The 18103-nt window shown below is 33.2% G+C and overlaps 2 protein-coding genes across 2 annotated transcripts; one reads left to right on the top strand and one right to left on the bottom strand.

The window, feature by feature from the left end:
* Positions 1-98: 98 nt before the first annotated feature.
* Positions 99-8562, bottom strand: LOC18033973 (armadillo repeat-containing protein 6). Its single transcript, XM_006423005.2, has 13 exons — positions 8176-8562; positions 6767-6963; positions 6191-6289; positions 5475-5526; positions 5082-5182; positions 3311-3458; positions 2898-3203; positions 2467-2750; positions 2178-2306; positions 1671-1793; positions 1041-1148; positions 420-598; positions 99-288 (listed from the first exon to the last, which is right to left on the bottom strand). The coding sequence occupies exons 1-13, from the start codon at positions 8333-8335 to the stop codon at positions 165-167; spliced, it is 2010 nt and encodes a 669-aa protein (XP_006423068.2). The 5' UTR covers positions 8336-8562; the 3' UTR covers positions 99-164.
* A 2736-nt stretch (positions 8563-11298) lies between these two features.
* On the top strand, positions 11299-11962 carry LOC18033860. The gene is made up of 2 exons (XM_006423003.1): positions 11299-11572; positions 11700-11962. Exons 1-2 carry the CDS (start codon positions 11299-11301, stop codon positions 11960-11962), a joined length of 537 nt encoding a protein of 178 aa, XP_006423066.1.
* Positions 11963-18103: the final 6141 nt, after the last annotated feature.

Raw genomic sequence — 18103 nt, 5'->3', positions numbered from 1 at the left:
ACTGGGCAAGATTTCCTATCACCATCAAAATTTTTTAAAAGAAAATAAATAAATAGATAAAAAGAAATTGTACCAGTGTTTTTTTTTTGGTTGGGGGGGGGGGGGGGGTGGTGGTGTTATGGGGAAGGAGAATCTTTACTAAAACGGCAGTGTCTTACAACAAGCTATTTGTTGTAGTCATCAAGCCCCAAATCTCTCAATGCATCAGTGGCTGCATCCTTGCAGATTTCGTGGTTCTCCTTTGCCTGTCTGATAAGTTTCTCGACACCATTACTGAGCAGAAGCTTTCTGTTCAATTAAAAATCAATATTAGAAAAACTGTGGTCTCAATCCGCATGCAAATGGTGAAATGCAAGCTTATAGAAGTTGAAGCTGACCTGGCAAACCTTTCAAACCAAGTTTATTCCTAATGCACTCACCTGTTTTCTGGGTTCCTTGCTACAAGATTGCGGATCATGAAACAGGAGCTTCTCTGTAGTTGTTGAGCATTGGGAAATTTTAGCATGGCTTGGATGGCAAGGTCTCCGGATCCAGCTTCCATGGCACGGGCTGCATTCTCTGGAGATCTTAATGATAGTACAGTAATGATGGACATAACCTAAAACCACAGTGGAAATGATAAATTAAAAATGAACTATATAACATGTACATGCATGTATACCACTATACGATCTGCCTAATGATATTAAAGATGACAGTTACTGGACTGAGTGCCAGGGAAGTATGGTACACAAGCCTTCAGTGATACCCACTATATAAAAGCATCACTATTCCAAGCATTACGCTGAAATACAGCAAAGAATTCCTAGGCACATCCTTATCTGTGGACACAGAACTGCCATTCATTTGGGGCATCCTTGCAATGACAGGCAAAATTTAAAAGAAATTCCCATAGCTAATAGTATGGCAAGATTTAAGTGAGGATTTTAATCCAATTTTCATATTGAGACTTTCAGTTCAGCAGAATGCTAGACTGACCATGGATGCACTGGATATGCCATCAGGCACATTCTTTTATATAGGTCCTGTCCGCTGCTTACCTCTTGCAAAACAGAAGCATCATCAGAAAATCTGGCTGAGACTACAATTAGCTTGTCCATTCCTCCATTCTCAATAATAGCACTCTTATTTGAGTCACTTCCTGCCAACTAATCAGATAAAACATATAAAGTGCTTAAATGCTTCAACAAGGAGTACTACAGATAAGAGATTACCAAAAAATAGACAACTACTGCTACAAAATTAACTAAGAATGCTGGGATTGCAAAAGTATCTGGTGGAAGGGATCATTTGATTACGTATCTGGAAAGAAAACTCAACATTCTACAACTTCACTAAAATGAAAACAAATTCTGTACTGCCAAGTGATACAAAAGATTAACAACATATGCGCATTTCATTGATGGATGAACTCATTGCCAATGACTTTTAAAAACAAAGGAAATTGATCACAAAATAATCCACCACTTCTTTTTCAGGGAAGAAAAGATATGGAAAGCTTGAGAAAGGTGTTTAGTCTGATTTTAAGCAGTACACAAGAAAGACATTAATGAAAGCAAGGAGGTTGAATGCTAGATTTTTATATTTTGAAAATACAAATTGATATTGAAATTTGATTTAAGACAAGAAAAAATAATTGCTACACCAAAGGGTTGATTTGAGCTTTATACCTTGGATAACAAAGAACAACAAATTCTAGCAACAGTTTTGTTTCCCTGTAGGCCACTGTCATCAATGCATCGGAGAAGTGCATCAATACCACCATTTTCAGCAACAGATTTACATATTTCATCCTGCAGCAAGGGGGGAAAAAGTTCCCAACAATTATGCACACATACATAAACATGTTTCACTTAGGTATAGTAGTGGGTATCCTGATCCCCAGAAGGTCTTCTAAACCTTCCCTAGATAAGAATAACAATGAAGGCTTGTGTTTGCAATCTTAACTAAAAAATTTCTTAAAAGAATATTTACCAAATAGGAAGCACAAACAGTGCGTGAGATACGAATGTTGCCAGATCATTTGCTAATCATACATTTCTAAGAAACTGGGAAAGTAGTTCATATAAAGAATATTCTCTCACCACTACCACAAAATGAACATGCAAATCAAATGATAAAACCTCAAAACACAAACTTGATGAAACTTAAGAACCTATCAGCTTTGAAAAACTTACATTGACTGCAACAGCCTTTAATGCAATGCTAGCTGAAATAAGACTAGGTGAGCTAAGCCCTGCATGTAGTGAATGGACAAGAGCTCTAGCAATTCCAATTTTGGCAAATCGTCCCGCATACCCATAAACCTGAAGTTTGCATAACAGTCACAATTAATTCAAGTAACCCAGTTCATGAGTAGCTCAATTATTGTTATTATTATTTGTAAATTTCACAAAGAAAAGCTTGCTCAGCCCAACAAGTGAGGTTCTGAAATGCAGGTTTGATTGCTAATAATCCTGCACTTACTTGAGAGGCCACAACTCGATCATCATCAGGTGTTAACAGAACACGTATAGCATCGTATAAACTCTGAATGCTGTCATTTCTCTGTCTACTGAGTATTTCCAAAATAAGCTCGTCAATTTTCAACTCCATGTATGATTCTTTGACCACCTCATTACCAGTTGCAGATGCAGCAACAACAGCAAAACCACTATTCAAGATCTCTGGATCTTCATTGCCATCTATTAGGATGTTAACCAGAAGTTTTGGTCCACCACCTGTCCTAAATGTTTCTGTACTTTGGACATCTGCTTATAACAAAGAGAGAGACATCTAAATAAAACACCCTAAAAAATAACTAGATTCAGCTCAAGTTACGTTATCCACATATATGAATAAATTAGCAATCATAAACGTATAAAATACCAAATTAACTCTATAGCTAAACCATTTACCATGAACTAACAACGCCATTGTCTTCAAACATGAATCAAGAACGCGTTTGGACCCACATCGCATCTTGTAACATATCGAACAAACCAATTCCACGCCACCATTCTTAGTTGCTACAGCCGCATTTACCGATCCTTCATTGCCTCCACATAACTCGATTAACTTATCAAACAATCCCATCATCTCATTTAAATCTTCATCACTGAATTTATCCTTGGAATTCAAATCCAACTGCTTCAGTCTTTCCAAAGACTGTATCAAGGGGTTGTCTTTCAGGCTACTCTCTCCAGGCACGCACTTCACAATCCCTGCAATATGAGGAATACAAGTGCAAAGAATCAGTAGAGCGATGTTTGGCTGATTGGAATTTGGCTTCTGTTTTCTCGGGGAAGTGGAAACAAACAGAAAGAGTTACCGGAGAGATCGACGCCTTGGAGACTGAGGGTCTGAATGGCGTCTTGGAGGGCTTCTGTGGGTTCCATTCCGAGATCTTCCATGTTCTCCTTCACTACTTCGTCGAAGGCTTCCTGCGATATCGTACGTACTGTATTCGGTGGGCCCATCTCGTGAACCGTCAGATCGGTTCGCACGAAGAAAGGATGGTCTTTTGGAACGAAAGGGTGAGCTCGTGGCTGTGGGAGAGTGATGAGTGATGACTGTTTTTGGAAATCAATCTGTTCTGAATTTGAAAAATGTTTGTAATAGGATTTTGGCACTGTTCTCATAACACCTCTCAGCTTTGCCAGCGGGAATTTCTTCACACCATCTCCCCTACAAATTCAAACATCACCATAATTTTCTTTGAATTTTGCATTTTTTCTTTTCTTTTCTTTTTTCCAAAAATCCTCAAATGAAATTTTATAACGGGTAGGTTGTGTTTGTGTGTGTGTATATTAATTCTGGTAGATGAAAGATTATTATTCAAAATATAAATAAAAGAAAAAGCCTCGAATACTAACGAGTCTTTCGCCTAATAAAAGAATTTTTACTCTCACAATGTGTGAGAGTAAGGTGTTGAAACTTTATAAAAATATTATGAAAATTAATTTTAATAATAAAGTGGAGATAATTTTCTCCTTTGAATATCAATGTAAAACCCGTCGAGCATTAATATTAGAGAGAATTTAAGATTAATTTCATAATTGAGAGAGTTTAGAATTAGTTTCATACTTAAATGGAGACAATCTTCTCCTTTGAAGATCAATGTGACATCCCTTGAATATTAATATAAGAGATGGTTAAAAAATCTCAATAAGACACTCTTGAAGATCAGGATCAATGTGATAAAAATTCTCAATGTAACATCCCTCGAATATTAATATCAAAGTGTTTAAAAATCTCAATGAGACACTCTCTTGAAAATCAATGTGACACCCCTAGAATGTTAGAATATTGGAGAAACCCGGTTGTAATCTAATTATAAAATTAGAGAGAGTTTAAAAATCTTAATGAGACACCCTCTTGAAGATCAATGTGACACCTCCGGAATATTAGAATATTAGAGATGATTTAAAAATGTTCTAGTCGTGTAAACCAAATTATAAGTACTAAGGGTTTAAAAATCTCAACAGAACACCCCTTGAAGATCAATGTGACACTCCCTAAATATTAGAATATTAGAGAGAATTTAAAAATGTCTCAATTGTATAATCTAATTATAAATACTAAGGGTTTAAAAATCTAAAGTGTAATAGTCTTATACATCAATATTAAAAAAAAAAAAGACAAAAAAGCTTCGAACACTAGGCAAAGCAATAAAGTAAAAAGAGTCTAAAAGGCATGTAATCAAAGATTTCTTCTTCTATATTCAAGAGGTCATGAAAACCTTCTAACCAACGTATACCGGCTTTCTAGAAAAGCAAAATGCCAAAATACAACAAAATATAGAATATACACCCAAATTTAAAGTTTGTAGTTCAGCTATTTACAGAGCAATCATCAAACTATAGTATAATATCATCAAAAGGGGTACCCCAACTATTTTAAGCCACCTGAGATCCAATATCTCATCCAGAAGAAAGATTGGCAGTTGGCTCAAGTGAAGTTTAAGAAAAGTAGAAACCTAATATACACAATCCATCCACATATTCACAGTACTCCAAAAAGTCACCGTCAAACTCGGGAAAAGGGGGCTGGAAATCATGGATTCTTGTATTTCATTCATCAGCAGCTGCTAACTGCCTTACACGCTGAGTTAGTCGGCGGCGGCGGTATATTCCAATTAAACGAAGGATAAGCACCAGTGTGATAGCAGCATAGTCAAACACTCGTACAATTCCCAAACTCCCTGTATATGTGCAGCCATCAATTTATATCAGGAGGCAAGCCACAAACATTGAATACTAGAACTCGAAACCTTCAAGTTTAAAACTTGCTAACATATTTTTCGAAAATGTTAGAAACTTCCAGTATTTAGTGAAATGAACCAGAAGTATCATTTAATCCTAATCGTCTACAGTACAGATGTCAATGACAGTATAACGGGTTCATCATTATGTATGCTTGAAACGACAGAAAATAACTGTTCCAATAAATAACGTACAAGTCCAGAAACCTGTTTTCAAAAAAAAAAACCTCACCAGTTGGAATGAAATCAAAAGGAGTGGCTGCATAGAGGACACTCAAGGCCATCTATGGAAAAGAAAGAGGATTAGTGTTTACTTTAATAAGACTCTCGAAGGTAAAGTTCAAAAATGAGATGAGCAATGCAAACAAACAGATTACATAAAGAGTAACTCACAACTGTCATTCACTTATTGACGATTTTGTGCAAAGAACTCAACGTGATAAGTAGAAATGGCCTTCAACTAATCATCAATGAAGGAAAGCAAGCAAAAATCTCTACACTTTGTCGCATTTAAATTCAACTACCAGTTAGATGCCAACATAAGTAGATTAAAACAAGACATCCAAGTTAACTACATTTATTATACCTCAGGACATTAATTCTTTCCCTTCAGTGACACTAACATAAGTAGAAGCTCTCCTACTCCATACTAATTTCATATCAGCTTCATATCCAAAAAGCTTTTATTGGAAGAATTCAAATCTAGGGTAGAATTGACAATACAACACATAAATACTCCTAAATAGGCAACCAAACATATTATATGTATACTATCTAAAGCATGCAGATTTTCAAGCAAAAAGAGTCAGAATAAGTCCAGACATCAGAAAAAATTAGCGAAAATAAAAAACCACTAAGTCCACCAATCCATACAGGAATAATTCAATCAAAATAAAAATAAATGGCAAGAACATAATATAGTCAACCAGAGATTTGGCCGAACTTAACTGCAAAAATTCTCATTTCTTGCAGATAGGAATCTTCTGTATCGGGATCCATCATTGCTACAAAAATCCTCTTCATGAAGAATGGCAGCTCATACACTTTCTGTTAAGAGCAGAATGAAGACAATATTCAAACCATCTTGACAAAGAAAATAAATTCTCTAATATGCTTGAAGTGCAATTGAGGCAACTGATGAGTCACAAAGAAAGCATGAAAATTCATGCATACAAATTGCAAAAACACCTTGTCTGAAATAACAATGGAAAATGAGAACAAAAAATAAAAAACTTATAAAAAAAAACCATAAGTACTTGAAAAGGGTTTAAGAACCAAAGAACAGAATTACAACACTGATAGAAATAGGATTCCATATGTGACTGAAAATTCATATTAGCAAACACACCAGAATAAGAACATCTTTTATTATATTTCTCAGGTAGATTAAGGAACTGAATTGCACTAACCATATTCCAAGTAACAAACATGAAGCACCAAACTCTAAAAAATATTATGAAGCTAAAGCCGTCACATATAAAAATTATCAATGTTTAAAAAGATAATCATCAACTAAAACTATACCTGTACAAGGCCACGTGCCCCCCCAACAAAAAGGAGGTTGTACCTCACAACCTTTTTCAGAACTTCAGCGACCTCCTGTTCCTGCTGGAGGGATAGTGATGACTCTGGAGTCAACCTGTTAATGTAGCGAGAGCACATGGGACACTTGCAAGGCTTAGATGCAGAAGAATAATTCCAGAACTGCAAAATGCAATTGGCTGCAGAACAAACACCAATCGTAAGACAACTCATGCCCAATATTTCATTAAATGGTTAAATCAGAGGACTACCAGTTGCATTTTCCCAAAATAAATCAAGAAATAAAGTCCACCGAGGATTCAGTCCTTTCACTTAGAAATACTCTCAACAAAAAGATGTTCTATATTTATCTTGAGCTTATGGATCAATCACAAGTTAAAGACACTACTACTTCCGCAAATATAGGTTTCTCTAAGACACTCCTCCAACTTGACACCATCAAAAAGTTGACAAAATCACCAGGCTATTTGACAACAAATGCATATTGTGATAGCAAATCACTAAATTATCCTCAAACTACACATAGACTAACACCAACTCCACGCAATGTATCTCACACCCCTTCTGGAGATTAGAATCTCAGAGATTAGAAGAAGCATTTCAAACTAATTGTAAACTACACAATTTTTTTTTTTCTTTTGGTAAGCTACAATCTTCAATAACATAGCCACAAAATCCAACTACCAAAAACTGTTAAAAGGAAAAGAAGGCAGAAAGTTAATTCCCTTTTAGCACAAACTTAAGCGGAAATAAAGATCAAATAGAACAGAATACCAAGACATAGGCAGAGTCCTCTATTCCTCGTGTCTTTCCAATTTGCACTTTGATACATGCTAATAATAATAATAAATAAAAAAAAACCATGGGCTAGCATTTCACAAGTAGGATATATTCTTGCCTTCAAACTATGTGCAAACACTGACAAAAGCTTCCTAATTATCATACTATAACAAACAAATCGTGAATAAACACCGAAAACAGCTCCACCTCACCATTTTCATTCATAGACGAGACAAAAACAGTAGTTACTAAATTGTGCGTGCCCGACCAGCATTTGAACAAAATCACGACTAAACCCCCTAAATTTAGAATAAATAAATAATTTCAAAAAAATTAAGAAAATTGAAAAGAAAAAACATTACAAAATAATAAGAGGTAATTTCAACTACTGTCCAACATTTTCTCAGCAACCGAACAAAACAAAAACCCTAAGTACAGGTACCAGAGCAATAATCTAATTTTCAATTCAAACTTTCTCTCCCAAACGTAAAAGTACGCCTCTATCCAAACAAAGGTAAAATACAAGTAAAAATAATAGTAATAAGATTCATATAAGTTTTCAACTGATTAAAAATTAAAAGAAGGAAAAAAAATAGAAAAGAAAAACTAACCGCAGTACCAGTGACCGCAATTGGCTTTACAAGGAATGGTAAAATCGCCGAAGCAGATCGGGCAGCAATCGTCTACAGGCGGTCCATCTTTTCCTTCAATACTCTCACCTTTTCCCTCTCCGGAAACTTCCACCACCGGATTGCTCGCGTTCTCTTCCATTTCTCTTTCTCCAGATTCTCTTGTCAAAATACGACTCCTTTTTAGCTTTTCATTTTCATTTAATAAAATCGTTTTATATGTAGACTCTTCCTGTCGTCGGGAGGAGAGACTCCGTTGCGTCAAAGAAGAAAATTGGAATCGGAGCAGTTTTGAATTTATCGAATGGATATGGATGCGGGCCGGGTTATTATCACCTGGATTTTGTCGTTTTGCCGCGTTGAAATGGGCACACACGGGCTTTGCATGATATTTGATGATATTGATTCTCCCATGCCTATCTATTATCCTACTGTTTTTTTTTTTCAATTCTTGAAATTAAATTCAAGTTTTGTTTAAATATTATATTACGGTCTAAATCTTGAAACATACAACCAATCAAAACAACTCCATTATGGTGCAATTTGAATTTGTGGGTGGTCAAATTTGTCTCCAAATAATTAAAAAAAATTTCTTAAATAGTTTACCGCCTAACTTATGTGTGGTATTTACGATCTAATTTATAATTCTCATGTTTTAAACTCTAAAATTTTTATTTCTGGACATCATAATCAATACTTAGATCTTTTCAAAAAAAATAATATCAATACTTAGATAAACAATGAGGAAGTAATATTTTAAAAAAAATTAACTACAAAATATGTGTAATTTTTTTAAATAAAATAAATATAAGAACTATCAAATAGCTTCTTTTTTTTTAAAAAAAAGAAGCTTTTGACTGTTCTTCTTCATCTTCTTCTTGTGCTTCTTTTTTTTGGGGGAAATATTTATAGAAAAAATATATATTTTTTATACTATGTTCGCATTACTATATGTTTTGGGTGCAAAGTCCAATATTGAAAGTAAATAAAAAAAATTAATAACTAAAATGTGTTAACATTTTGTCTCCACTTTGTATTTGACTACATTTATTGTAAATATTTGTTAAATCTCTTAAAATAGGTATATTGATATTTTTTTTAGTATTCTAAGGAAATAAAATTAATTAATTTAAATGGTTTAGGTAATAACTTTATTTTTGCATTTTTAAAGAGTGTACAAATCAAAACTTTTTTTTATAAATTAATATATGAGTATACAGAGTAATAGATTGTTGAAAATAATTTTTAAAATACAAATAACCCACCCCATGGTTATTCACTTATTCATCTTTAACATGCTTGCTTTTTTTTTTTTTTTTAATTAATCTTAGAAGTGTTTTTTCTATTAAAAACTTGAATTCATATCCGAAAGTGACATAGCTTTACCTACGGATAAAACTAAATTATGTACGTGATATATAGGATTGCTTGCATTGCAAATTTATTCTTATACTGAATTTGCCTTCCATAAGCTTCAACAAAGAGCCTTATTGACAGAGAAGATGAACTTGATCACAAATGTTTTACTAAAATGACCATTTTTACTAAAATTATCCTCATCAAGAAGTCTCCCGCATTTTATTAGAATAACTTCTTACCCCCATTCTCAATTTGTGTTTATCGCTCAAGAGCCCTTATGGGTCTATCTTTTTTCCTTAAATGAGAGTAAATTTCACACAAATCAAACAAATATGACCGTGAATAAGTTTAGACTTGGTTCAAAATGAGTTCAGATACATCGAGCTACATTATAAATAAACTAATTTAGGTAGTTAAGTCCTCTTGAATTTTTTTGTTTGGTAATTAAAGTCACATTACCAATCTATTGATAGTTGCATCATAAGACATGATTTGATGAGAATCAATTTTGTAATTGTGGTTAGGATAATTAAAAGTAATTTTCAGAAGCCAAAAGTTACTTTAAGTATTGGTTATTTTAAAAAAAAAAAAAATCATTTGTGTAATCACTTTATGCTATAAAACATACTTTCAAAAATAAGAAATGAGTAACTTTTTAAAAAATCTAATTTTGAGAGAAACCTTATGTTTCATATAGTTCCAAATATGTCATCTTATAAGTTGTACTAACCGCCATTACCCTTATACAGAGTATTCAATATTATATATGATATTTTATATATAATTAACATATGAGTCCTTCTCTCGTGTGGGCACCGTTATTTATTTATTTATTTTTCATGTAGACATGCTTTAGCTGTACAACTTAAGAGAGTTAGTCTTTAATGCTTAAACCGTACGACTTTATAGTTCATTAAAAATAAGCCTATTAAACCTCACAGTTTTAGAGCGTGTGTCTGCATCAGAAAAAATGAGGGCGCTCGACACCTAAAAATTGTTATATATATATATATATATAATATTCCATTTAAACAAAATAAATCGTGTCGTCATCATCACATCGTTCCACCGTAATAAGATATCTTATATTAATTCCTATGGTCCAACTTAATTTGGTCAAATTGCATTGGTTAACATAGCACAATTACGTTTTTATTAATATTTTAATTAGGTTCATATAAATTAATTGACTTTGTCTTGGTCAAAGGGATCAACTTTTTAAACTTAAAAGGTAATAAGAAATGATTATAGCATACAATCGAGTAAGTTTCCCTTTTCGATTCTGAAGGAGGAGTACTTTCCCTCTTTGCCAACCGAGTACCAACCCATTCGATATTGCAGCTCCTTTGGACGTTAATTAAATTTCTCAAGTTCATTTTGTTGAAAACGCATAAACTGCTTTCACACTATTCAATTTAAGTCTACCAAAAGAGAGCATAAGTTGCAAAATTGACTCTTGGTAAGCAATATTTCATTAAGTTTGAACAATTTGACCCAAAAAAAAAAAAAGGATCTGAACTAGAAGGATGTTCATGAACTTGTTGAAATTTTGAGCATATCATGATCACTTTCTTAATCTTTTCTATTTCTCACCTAAAAAAAAGGATAAATTTTGGCAGTTCGACACTCTCCCTTTTCCCCTATAAAAAGGAGCCAATAATGCACCCATCTTCATAACATCAAAAACCTCTTCTCTTTACAACTAACAATTTTCAGTGTCTTAATTTTTTCATTACAGATTAATCAATGGCTTTCAAAGCTGCACATTCACTCTTTGTGATTCTATCAGCAGCTTCAATGCTGACAGTGTGCTCGGCGAACCGGGGCTGGTCTAATGGACTCAACAAAACATATCAATGGCCATGGGGTCACAAAAATGAATCCCATAACTCCAGCAACACAAATGATGATAATGGTCCCAACAAGATCATCGTGGGTGGCTCTGATAACTGGCGCTTTGGCTTCAATTACAGCGTTTGGGCTTTCAAAAATGCTCCCTTTTACGTGAACGATGTGCTAGGTAATTGACTAATGTAGTTTTCATGTCACAATAAATTTGATTTTATAAGCATCTTTTTCATATATGTGTATGGATATAATATTTATTACGATGGCGCGCGGCATATATTGATATTGCATGCATGCAGTGTTCAAGTATGATTCCCCGAACGACACCGTTTTCCCACACAGTGTGTACCAGCTACCAAATCTGTGGAGTTACCTGAGATGCGACCTGTCGAGAGCCAAGATGATTGCAAACTCCACGCAAGGTGACGGGGAGGGCTTCGAGTTTGTGCTGAAGAGGTGGCAGCCTTACTACTTTGCTTGCGGCGAACACGGCGGCCTCCATTGCAGAGAAGGCAGGATGAAGTTCATGGTCCTGCCGCTGCTCCGTCGCTGGCATTACTAGTATCACACATATAGATACAGACACACACACACACACAAAATAAAATTAAGAAGCTGAGGGAGCTGAAGCTATCGATTATGTTATCTTTGAGCATTTAAATAAAGTTTTGAGAGAGTGTTACGTTTTAAATTATTATTTTTCATAGAATGTATGCAATAATTTGATTACTTTATAAGTATAAAATGCCCGCGTTTCTTCTTCTTCTTCCTTTTTCTTCCTTATCCACTATAACAAAATTGTTGCATTATCACAATTTGAATTGGTGAAGTCATGCTCGGCTCCTTATGAATGAACGGAAGACCATTAAGGTTTTGGTGGCAACAAATAAATATCCACCCTGCCCCTGAAACCGGCCACTACTTTTTTTTTGTCCAGTTCCAATTAATGTCAAAAGACCGATAAGGCATTATAAACGTTGTAGGGAGTAAGTGATCAAAGCAAAACACAATAAAAAGAAAGTGATTTAGCTTGCTAAATATATAATTAAAATTAATAAGAGCTATAAGTAATAATAAGTATATAAAGTTGGGATATAAAATTTGCATTTAAAATAAAATAAAGCTCATTCATTCATTGATGATAATGATTACATAAAAAGTCAACCATTACCTAATACGTGATAGTTATTGATTGGTGACACGTCATTTATCATTAATAGATAGGCAAAGCGAAAAGAGAGTTTGAATGTTTAGTTGTGGCCTAATAACTCTTAAAAACTATTTACAAATCATAATATATAAAATAAGTCAGTCCCCCCTAACTAGGTGTCATTTTCTCTTTTCTCTTTATTTAATAAAATCTTCCCTTATATTGCCAAGGTTAACCTCAAAAAATTGTTATAACTCCTAATAGCTACACAAGATATTTCGAGAAGCACTTTGATGAATCAGACTTGAAAGAACAGACCAGATTAATCCAACAAGAAAGAAATCACAAGAATTATACTTAGAGCACAGTTCCAAGTACATAACTTGATGAAGAAAAAAACTTCTTTTTTATTGATCTCAACAATCGAATTAGAGGCTGATTACAAAGAAGAAATTACAAGGATCACAAAGAACCAAATTGCAAGAAAAATGAACAAGAAATGAAGAAGATATCAATATGATATCAGATGCTAGTCACAAGTGCCTTTTATTCTGATCTTTCTGGAAAACGTCATAACGAACTCTCAATGAATTCTGCCACATCAGCATACGTTTTCCAACAAGACCTCTCCAACTGAAGTCAATTTGCACACTGCCCCAAGAATTATTCAAATCTTGCATTTAAACCCAACATACCAACAACTTATTTCCTCACAAAAATAATAAAATAAGTAATGTTCATATTTGTCCTTCAAATAGTTTTTCATAACCTCAATAAAATTAGTAATATGCATATCAGTTATTATAAAAAGATTCATATATATGACTAAAAAGTTCATATATCTTAATGAATAATATTTATGAAAAAATTATTTTAATTTAGCATAGATTAAGACCCTGTTTAGTATTGTAATTAGACAGTTGAAGGCATTAGCACTAAAGTATTTTGTAAAGGCGTAGCTGTTGTGATTTGGAGCTAGTATTTTTTTATAAAATTATTATTTGAAAACTATAAATAACTATCAACCTTTATTTCATGACTAAAAGTTTTTCTTTTACATAGACTATAGTTTTTAAATCATAAGAACACCTCAATAGTATATAGAACCTAAGAAATTTCCTAACTTTTCCATAGTTAGCATAACTACAATAAAATATATTAAGTAAATTGTTATTCAATATCATTTTTATTAAATGTGTAAAATTTACCTCCATATCAAAGATGTATTCTACTTTCCAACTATTAACTCAGAAAAAATCTTTCAATAAGATCACTAATATTATCTTCACAATCTTAGGTGTGAAGATTAATTCTAATAATACTTCATTATTCATTGCACTCAACTAATAATAAATGTTACTCGTTAATATAATGATAGTGACTTTCGTTATGTTCGTTGAATAATATCCCAAAAAAATATAATCAACCTCATACAATTATGGCTATCTATTATATTTCTTTTTATTTCGATTGAAGACACCAAATGTTTCTATTATGCCGTGATTACTACATAATTGAGTAGAACAAAAAGGTCATTTGCAAGGGCAAATACCCTCGGTAATACACTGTTTGGAGGTAAATTTGGGATGTTGATTTTAACCAAATGGTAGGTGACACGCAGAGAATAAAATAGAAGAAAAAGTCACCAATATAGCTAGAATATGGAGGATAGCTTCAAAACAGCAAGGTTACTCTCAAGTAGGACAGCTCCTATAAATTTGTCCAGTTTAAGGGGCAAAATTAGAAATAAAATATAGTAACTTAAACTTTCAGGTGTGGGAGCTATATGTCATTGGAAAAGCAATAAGTATCTTGTTCTTTAGGCTAAAATCAAGGGACCAGTAGAAATATAGATCAGTTGAGCATAATAATGAGAAAAAGACACGTCATTACTCATTAATTATCCCCCTAAAAGTAGCAGGACCATTACACTAGCACTTGTCACGTGTGCACGTGGTAAAGGGCAAGTAATATATGACAGTAAAGGGAATTAGTTGTTCACCAGTTATTTGGGTTGATATCAAGTGAATAAAAGAAAAAAAATGAAAATAACCTCATTTGAGGAGGATGATCCAATGAGAGTTTGCCAGCTGTCAAGAATTATCAAGGTACTCTCATGAACACTCTGACATAAGCTCCACATGTTCAATTTTGAAAGATCTTTGGGCTTCTTTTGAGATATGAATTCTCTGGAGTTTTATCTTCTTTTTCCACCATTTCTAACGTGTCTTCTTTTTTTTGTAAAAAAAAAAAACTCTATGAAAGATCTTGACCACTCCATCTTCTAAAAGAGCATTTTCCTTATTCTTCTTTTCGATTATTTTTCTTTTTTTTAAAAAAATCCGTACACTCTAATCTCTATCATATTGTAATGAAAATTATATAATACTTCACTTACATAATAGATTGGAGATGATTACTTCTATAGATGTAGGCTAAAAGGTTGAACCGCGTAAAATTTTCTATTTTCTTTATTTTTTATACTTGTTTTCTGATTATTGTGATGATTTTAATGGCTAGATCACATTTCATAAATGAATTCACATGAGTTATATGATGAGCTCTATTGAGCTCCCTAGATAAGCTCTCCATAGGTATTTCGTAACTGCACCTGAGATAACTGAACTCTCTTAAGCTCTCCATATCAACTCTCTAACCTAACTCACATGAGCTCCAACTGAGCTCCCATATTATTCCCCACTTAAAACACCTCAGATCACCTCCCACATCACCTCAGATAAGCCACATGCCCCCCCAAATATCAGAAAACACACCTAAACAATTATTAACCCAATCTTCCTTCGTTATAAATTTATTTGTTTAAATTGGATTTGAGCTATATAAATTGTTCAAATCAAACCCTAACTAAATTCGATGAAGACATATACATATGCCTATGAAAAAAGTCATTTCCGAGATAATCATGCCGTTGACCATCGTTGAATTAAGTTACATTGGAAAAAGATAGTTTCCAATAAGTTGTTAGAGGATTTTTTTTTTTTATATAGTATTGTTTCGAAAATGACATTAACTACCCTCAGAACAATCTCTTGGAAGTAGGGATGGCAATTTTTCCCGATGGGATGGGATCCTGCGGGATCCCATCCCATTTGAGACGGGATTGAGACATATTTTTGTCCCATAAAAAAATTTAGGGATGGAATTGAGACATTTTTTTATCCCAATTACATATGTGGGATGAGAATGAGATTGACAAATTCCATCTCATTACCAATTAAGAATGAAAATTTTTCCAATTGGGATGAGATCCCGCAGGATCCCATCTCTTTTGGGATGGGATTAAGACATATTTTTGTCCCAAAAAAAATATAAGGATAGGATTGGGACGTTTTTTCATCACATTTACATATACGGGATGGGACTGGGATTGGTAAATCTCATCCCATCCCGTCCCATTACCAACCCTACTTGGAAGTCAAATAATTACACAATTCGAGCTGCATTTACCCTTGAAAATACTAATTTAGGCGCTCAAAAATATGTAACCCTTTTCTTCAGTGTTCTCATTTATTTATTCAATAATATTATTTCATAAGCTTTTTTCTTCTCATTCTTCGTAATAAAATAAAATATGGATTTAATTTTTGAAGTATCTATATTATGAGTGAATATAAGATAACTAACAAAATAATTATACATAAATTAAACACGTTAAATGTAGTATTATTTATTTCAAAATTTCATAAAAATCACATTGACCGACCAAAAGTACAATAAAATGATAAGTTTTAATAGTATCTTTTACGTAAAATTATCCTAAATGTATGCACAAATTAAGTGATCGCAAAACTTGAATATTTTCCTCTGTAATGTCTTCTTCATTTTCTGAAATCGTTTTCTATAATCTCATCTTCCTCATCCCATTATCATCTTCATCCGGCAAAGGAAAATCTTGATACATTAATGTCACTAAATCAGGGACTGATATAACTATGTAATAAAGGATTAAGCTGAAATTTCTCCAATTCCTACTTTCAAACTATATGCCTTTCACCATATTTAGCACTCAATACGCATAATAAAGTAAATCAAACATGTCAAAATCCATTTGTAGAAGTCCTGTAAACGAGTTTAAGGCTGTCCAGACGCTAAGAATATACATATAATTATAACAAGCAACAAACTATCATTACTCAATTCTCCAAACTGCAATGTAAAGACTGAAAGAAACTCACTAATCTTATCCTACGGAAGAACAGGGAACTACCACCTCTGATAGGTACCATATTGAGGTATGAAGCAACCTGTAAAAGTTAAAAACTCTTTAGAAGAAGAAAAAGAAGATTGAACTATTAGAAGAATAGATAACAGAGATTTAAAATTCCTTAGCCAGCGGCTCAGCCACCTTTTAAGTTTTAAGGAATGAATACAGATATTCATGCATTAGAAAGAAAAGAAGAAAGACATTATTAGGATTATTTTCGTAAAGGTTTTTCAACAAAAACACTTAAAGTTTATTAAAGTGAAAAGCTAGCTCTCTGCCTAAGTACCTGAAACTGCTTCCTGGAAAAAAAAAAAAATCAGCTGGTTTCGGAAAAAGGCATTTCAACTTACAGATGGCATTAGGTCTAGATCATATATATAATTTTGTCTTTGCCTTTGTCTTGCAAGTGTGTTCCTAATTAAATAGTACCAACTGCTGATAATTGATATTACTTCTGTAGGCTTACCGCACTTTCAATTTATAGGGGTATATATAATATATTTATTATATCATCACCATATTAGTTTAGCTATAGCCTATAGAGCGTTATCAAGCATAACTATGTCTTTGGGTACGTAAGATCACAATTATATGCATATATGTTCATCTGTGAGTGTAAGCATAAAGTCAGTGTTCAAACTTACATGCAATTTTAAGTGTTTCAAATAATAGATGGGTTCAGATCTTCCAATCAAAATGGAGTCATGGATAACAATTTACTCCAATAATGATATAAACTAAATAAGACATGTCTACAATCAATAAACCAAATTAAAAAAAGGGGAAAAGGCTGGAAATATGAACAACAGAATTGCAGAAACATGAAGTAGAAATATTACAAGGCACTTGGAAGGGGTACCTACCCTATTGAGTAAGCAAAGGTTAAATGAAGAAGAAAGTACCGAAAAACAAAGTCTACTCAAGCATGAGATGAGAATATATATATATATATTCAGTTAATTAGTATTTTGAAACAAAGGCTACTCAAGCATGAGATCATCATATCTTCAGAAGTATCAGTTTTCAAAAGCATCTTATTGTGTTGCATTAAAAAAAAAGTAATAAATGAATGAATAGTAGCTACTTCAAGGCAATATTAACGTGATACATATTAGTCTTGCTCATCAATCTGAAATGATAAATATAATAAAAAACCAAAGGCTAAAAATAGAGGCGTTTGCTACTCTATCAAGATCCAAGATACTTGTAAAAAGCCAGCTTTCCACACTTCTTCGAGAGCAATAAAATATCTACAAACGGTGATACATATAAATTGAGAAATTGTCATAAGATGAGCTAGATCTGCTTGAAGAAAGACTTTAGCTTAT

Source organism: Citrus clementina, unplaced genomic scaffold, assembly GCF_000493195.1.
Source record: "Citrus clementina cultivar Clemenules unplaced genomic scaffold, Citrus_clementina_v1.0 scaffold_8, whole genome shotgun sequence".
Lineage (NCBI taxonomy): Eukaryota > Viridiplantae > Streptophyta > Magnoliopsida > Sapindales > Rutaceae > Citrus > Citrus x clementina.
Note: the sequence above shows the minus strand (reverse complement) of the source record. Positions and strands in the feature narration are given on the sequence as shown.

Coding starts and splice junctions, on each gene's coding strand:
- LOC18033973 (XM_006423005.2), bottom strand. CDS start 8,335: ATGGAAGAGAACGCGAGCAATCCGGTGGTGGAAGTTTCCGGAGAGGGA. Junction 5,183..5,474: donor TTTTGATTTCATTCCAACTG/GTGAGGTTTTTT, acceptor GCACATATACAG/GGAGTTTGGGAATTGTACGA. Junction 1,794..2,177: donor TAAAGGCTGTTGCAGTCAAT/GTAAGTTTTTCA, acceptor CCCTTGCTGCAG/GATGAAATATGTAAATCTGT.
- LOC18033860 (XM_006423003.1), top strand. CDS start 11,299: ATGGCTTTCAAAGCTGCACATTCACTCTTTGTGATTCTATCAGCAGCT. Junction 11,573..11,699: donor TTACGTGAACGATGTGCTAG/GTAATTGACTAA, acceptor GCATGCATGCAG/TGTTCAAGTATGATTCCCCG.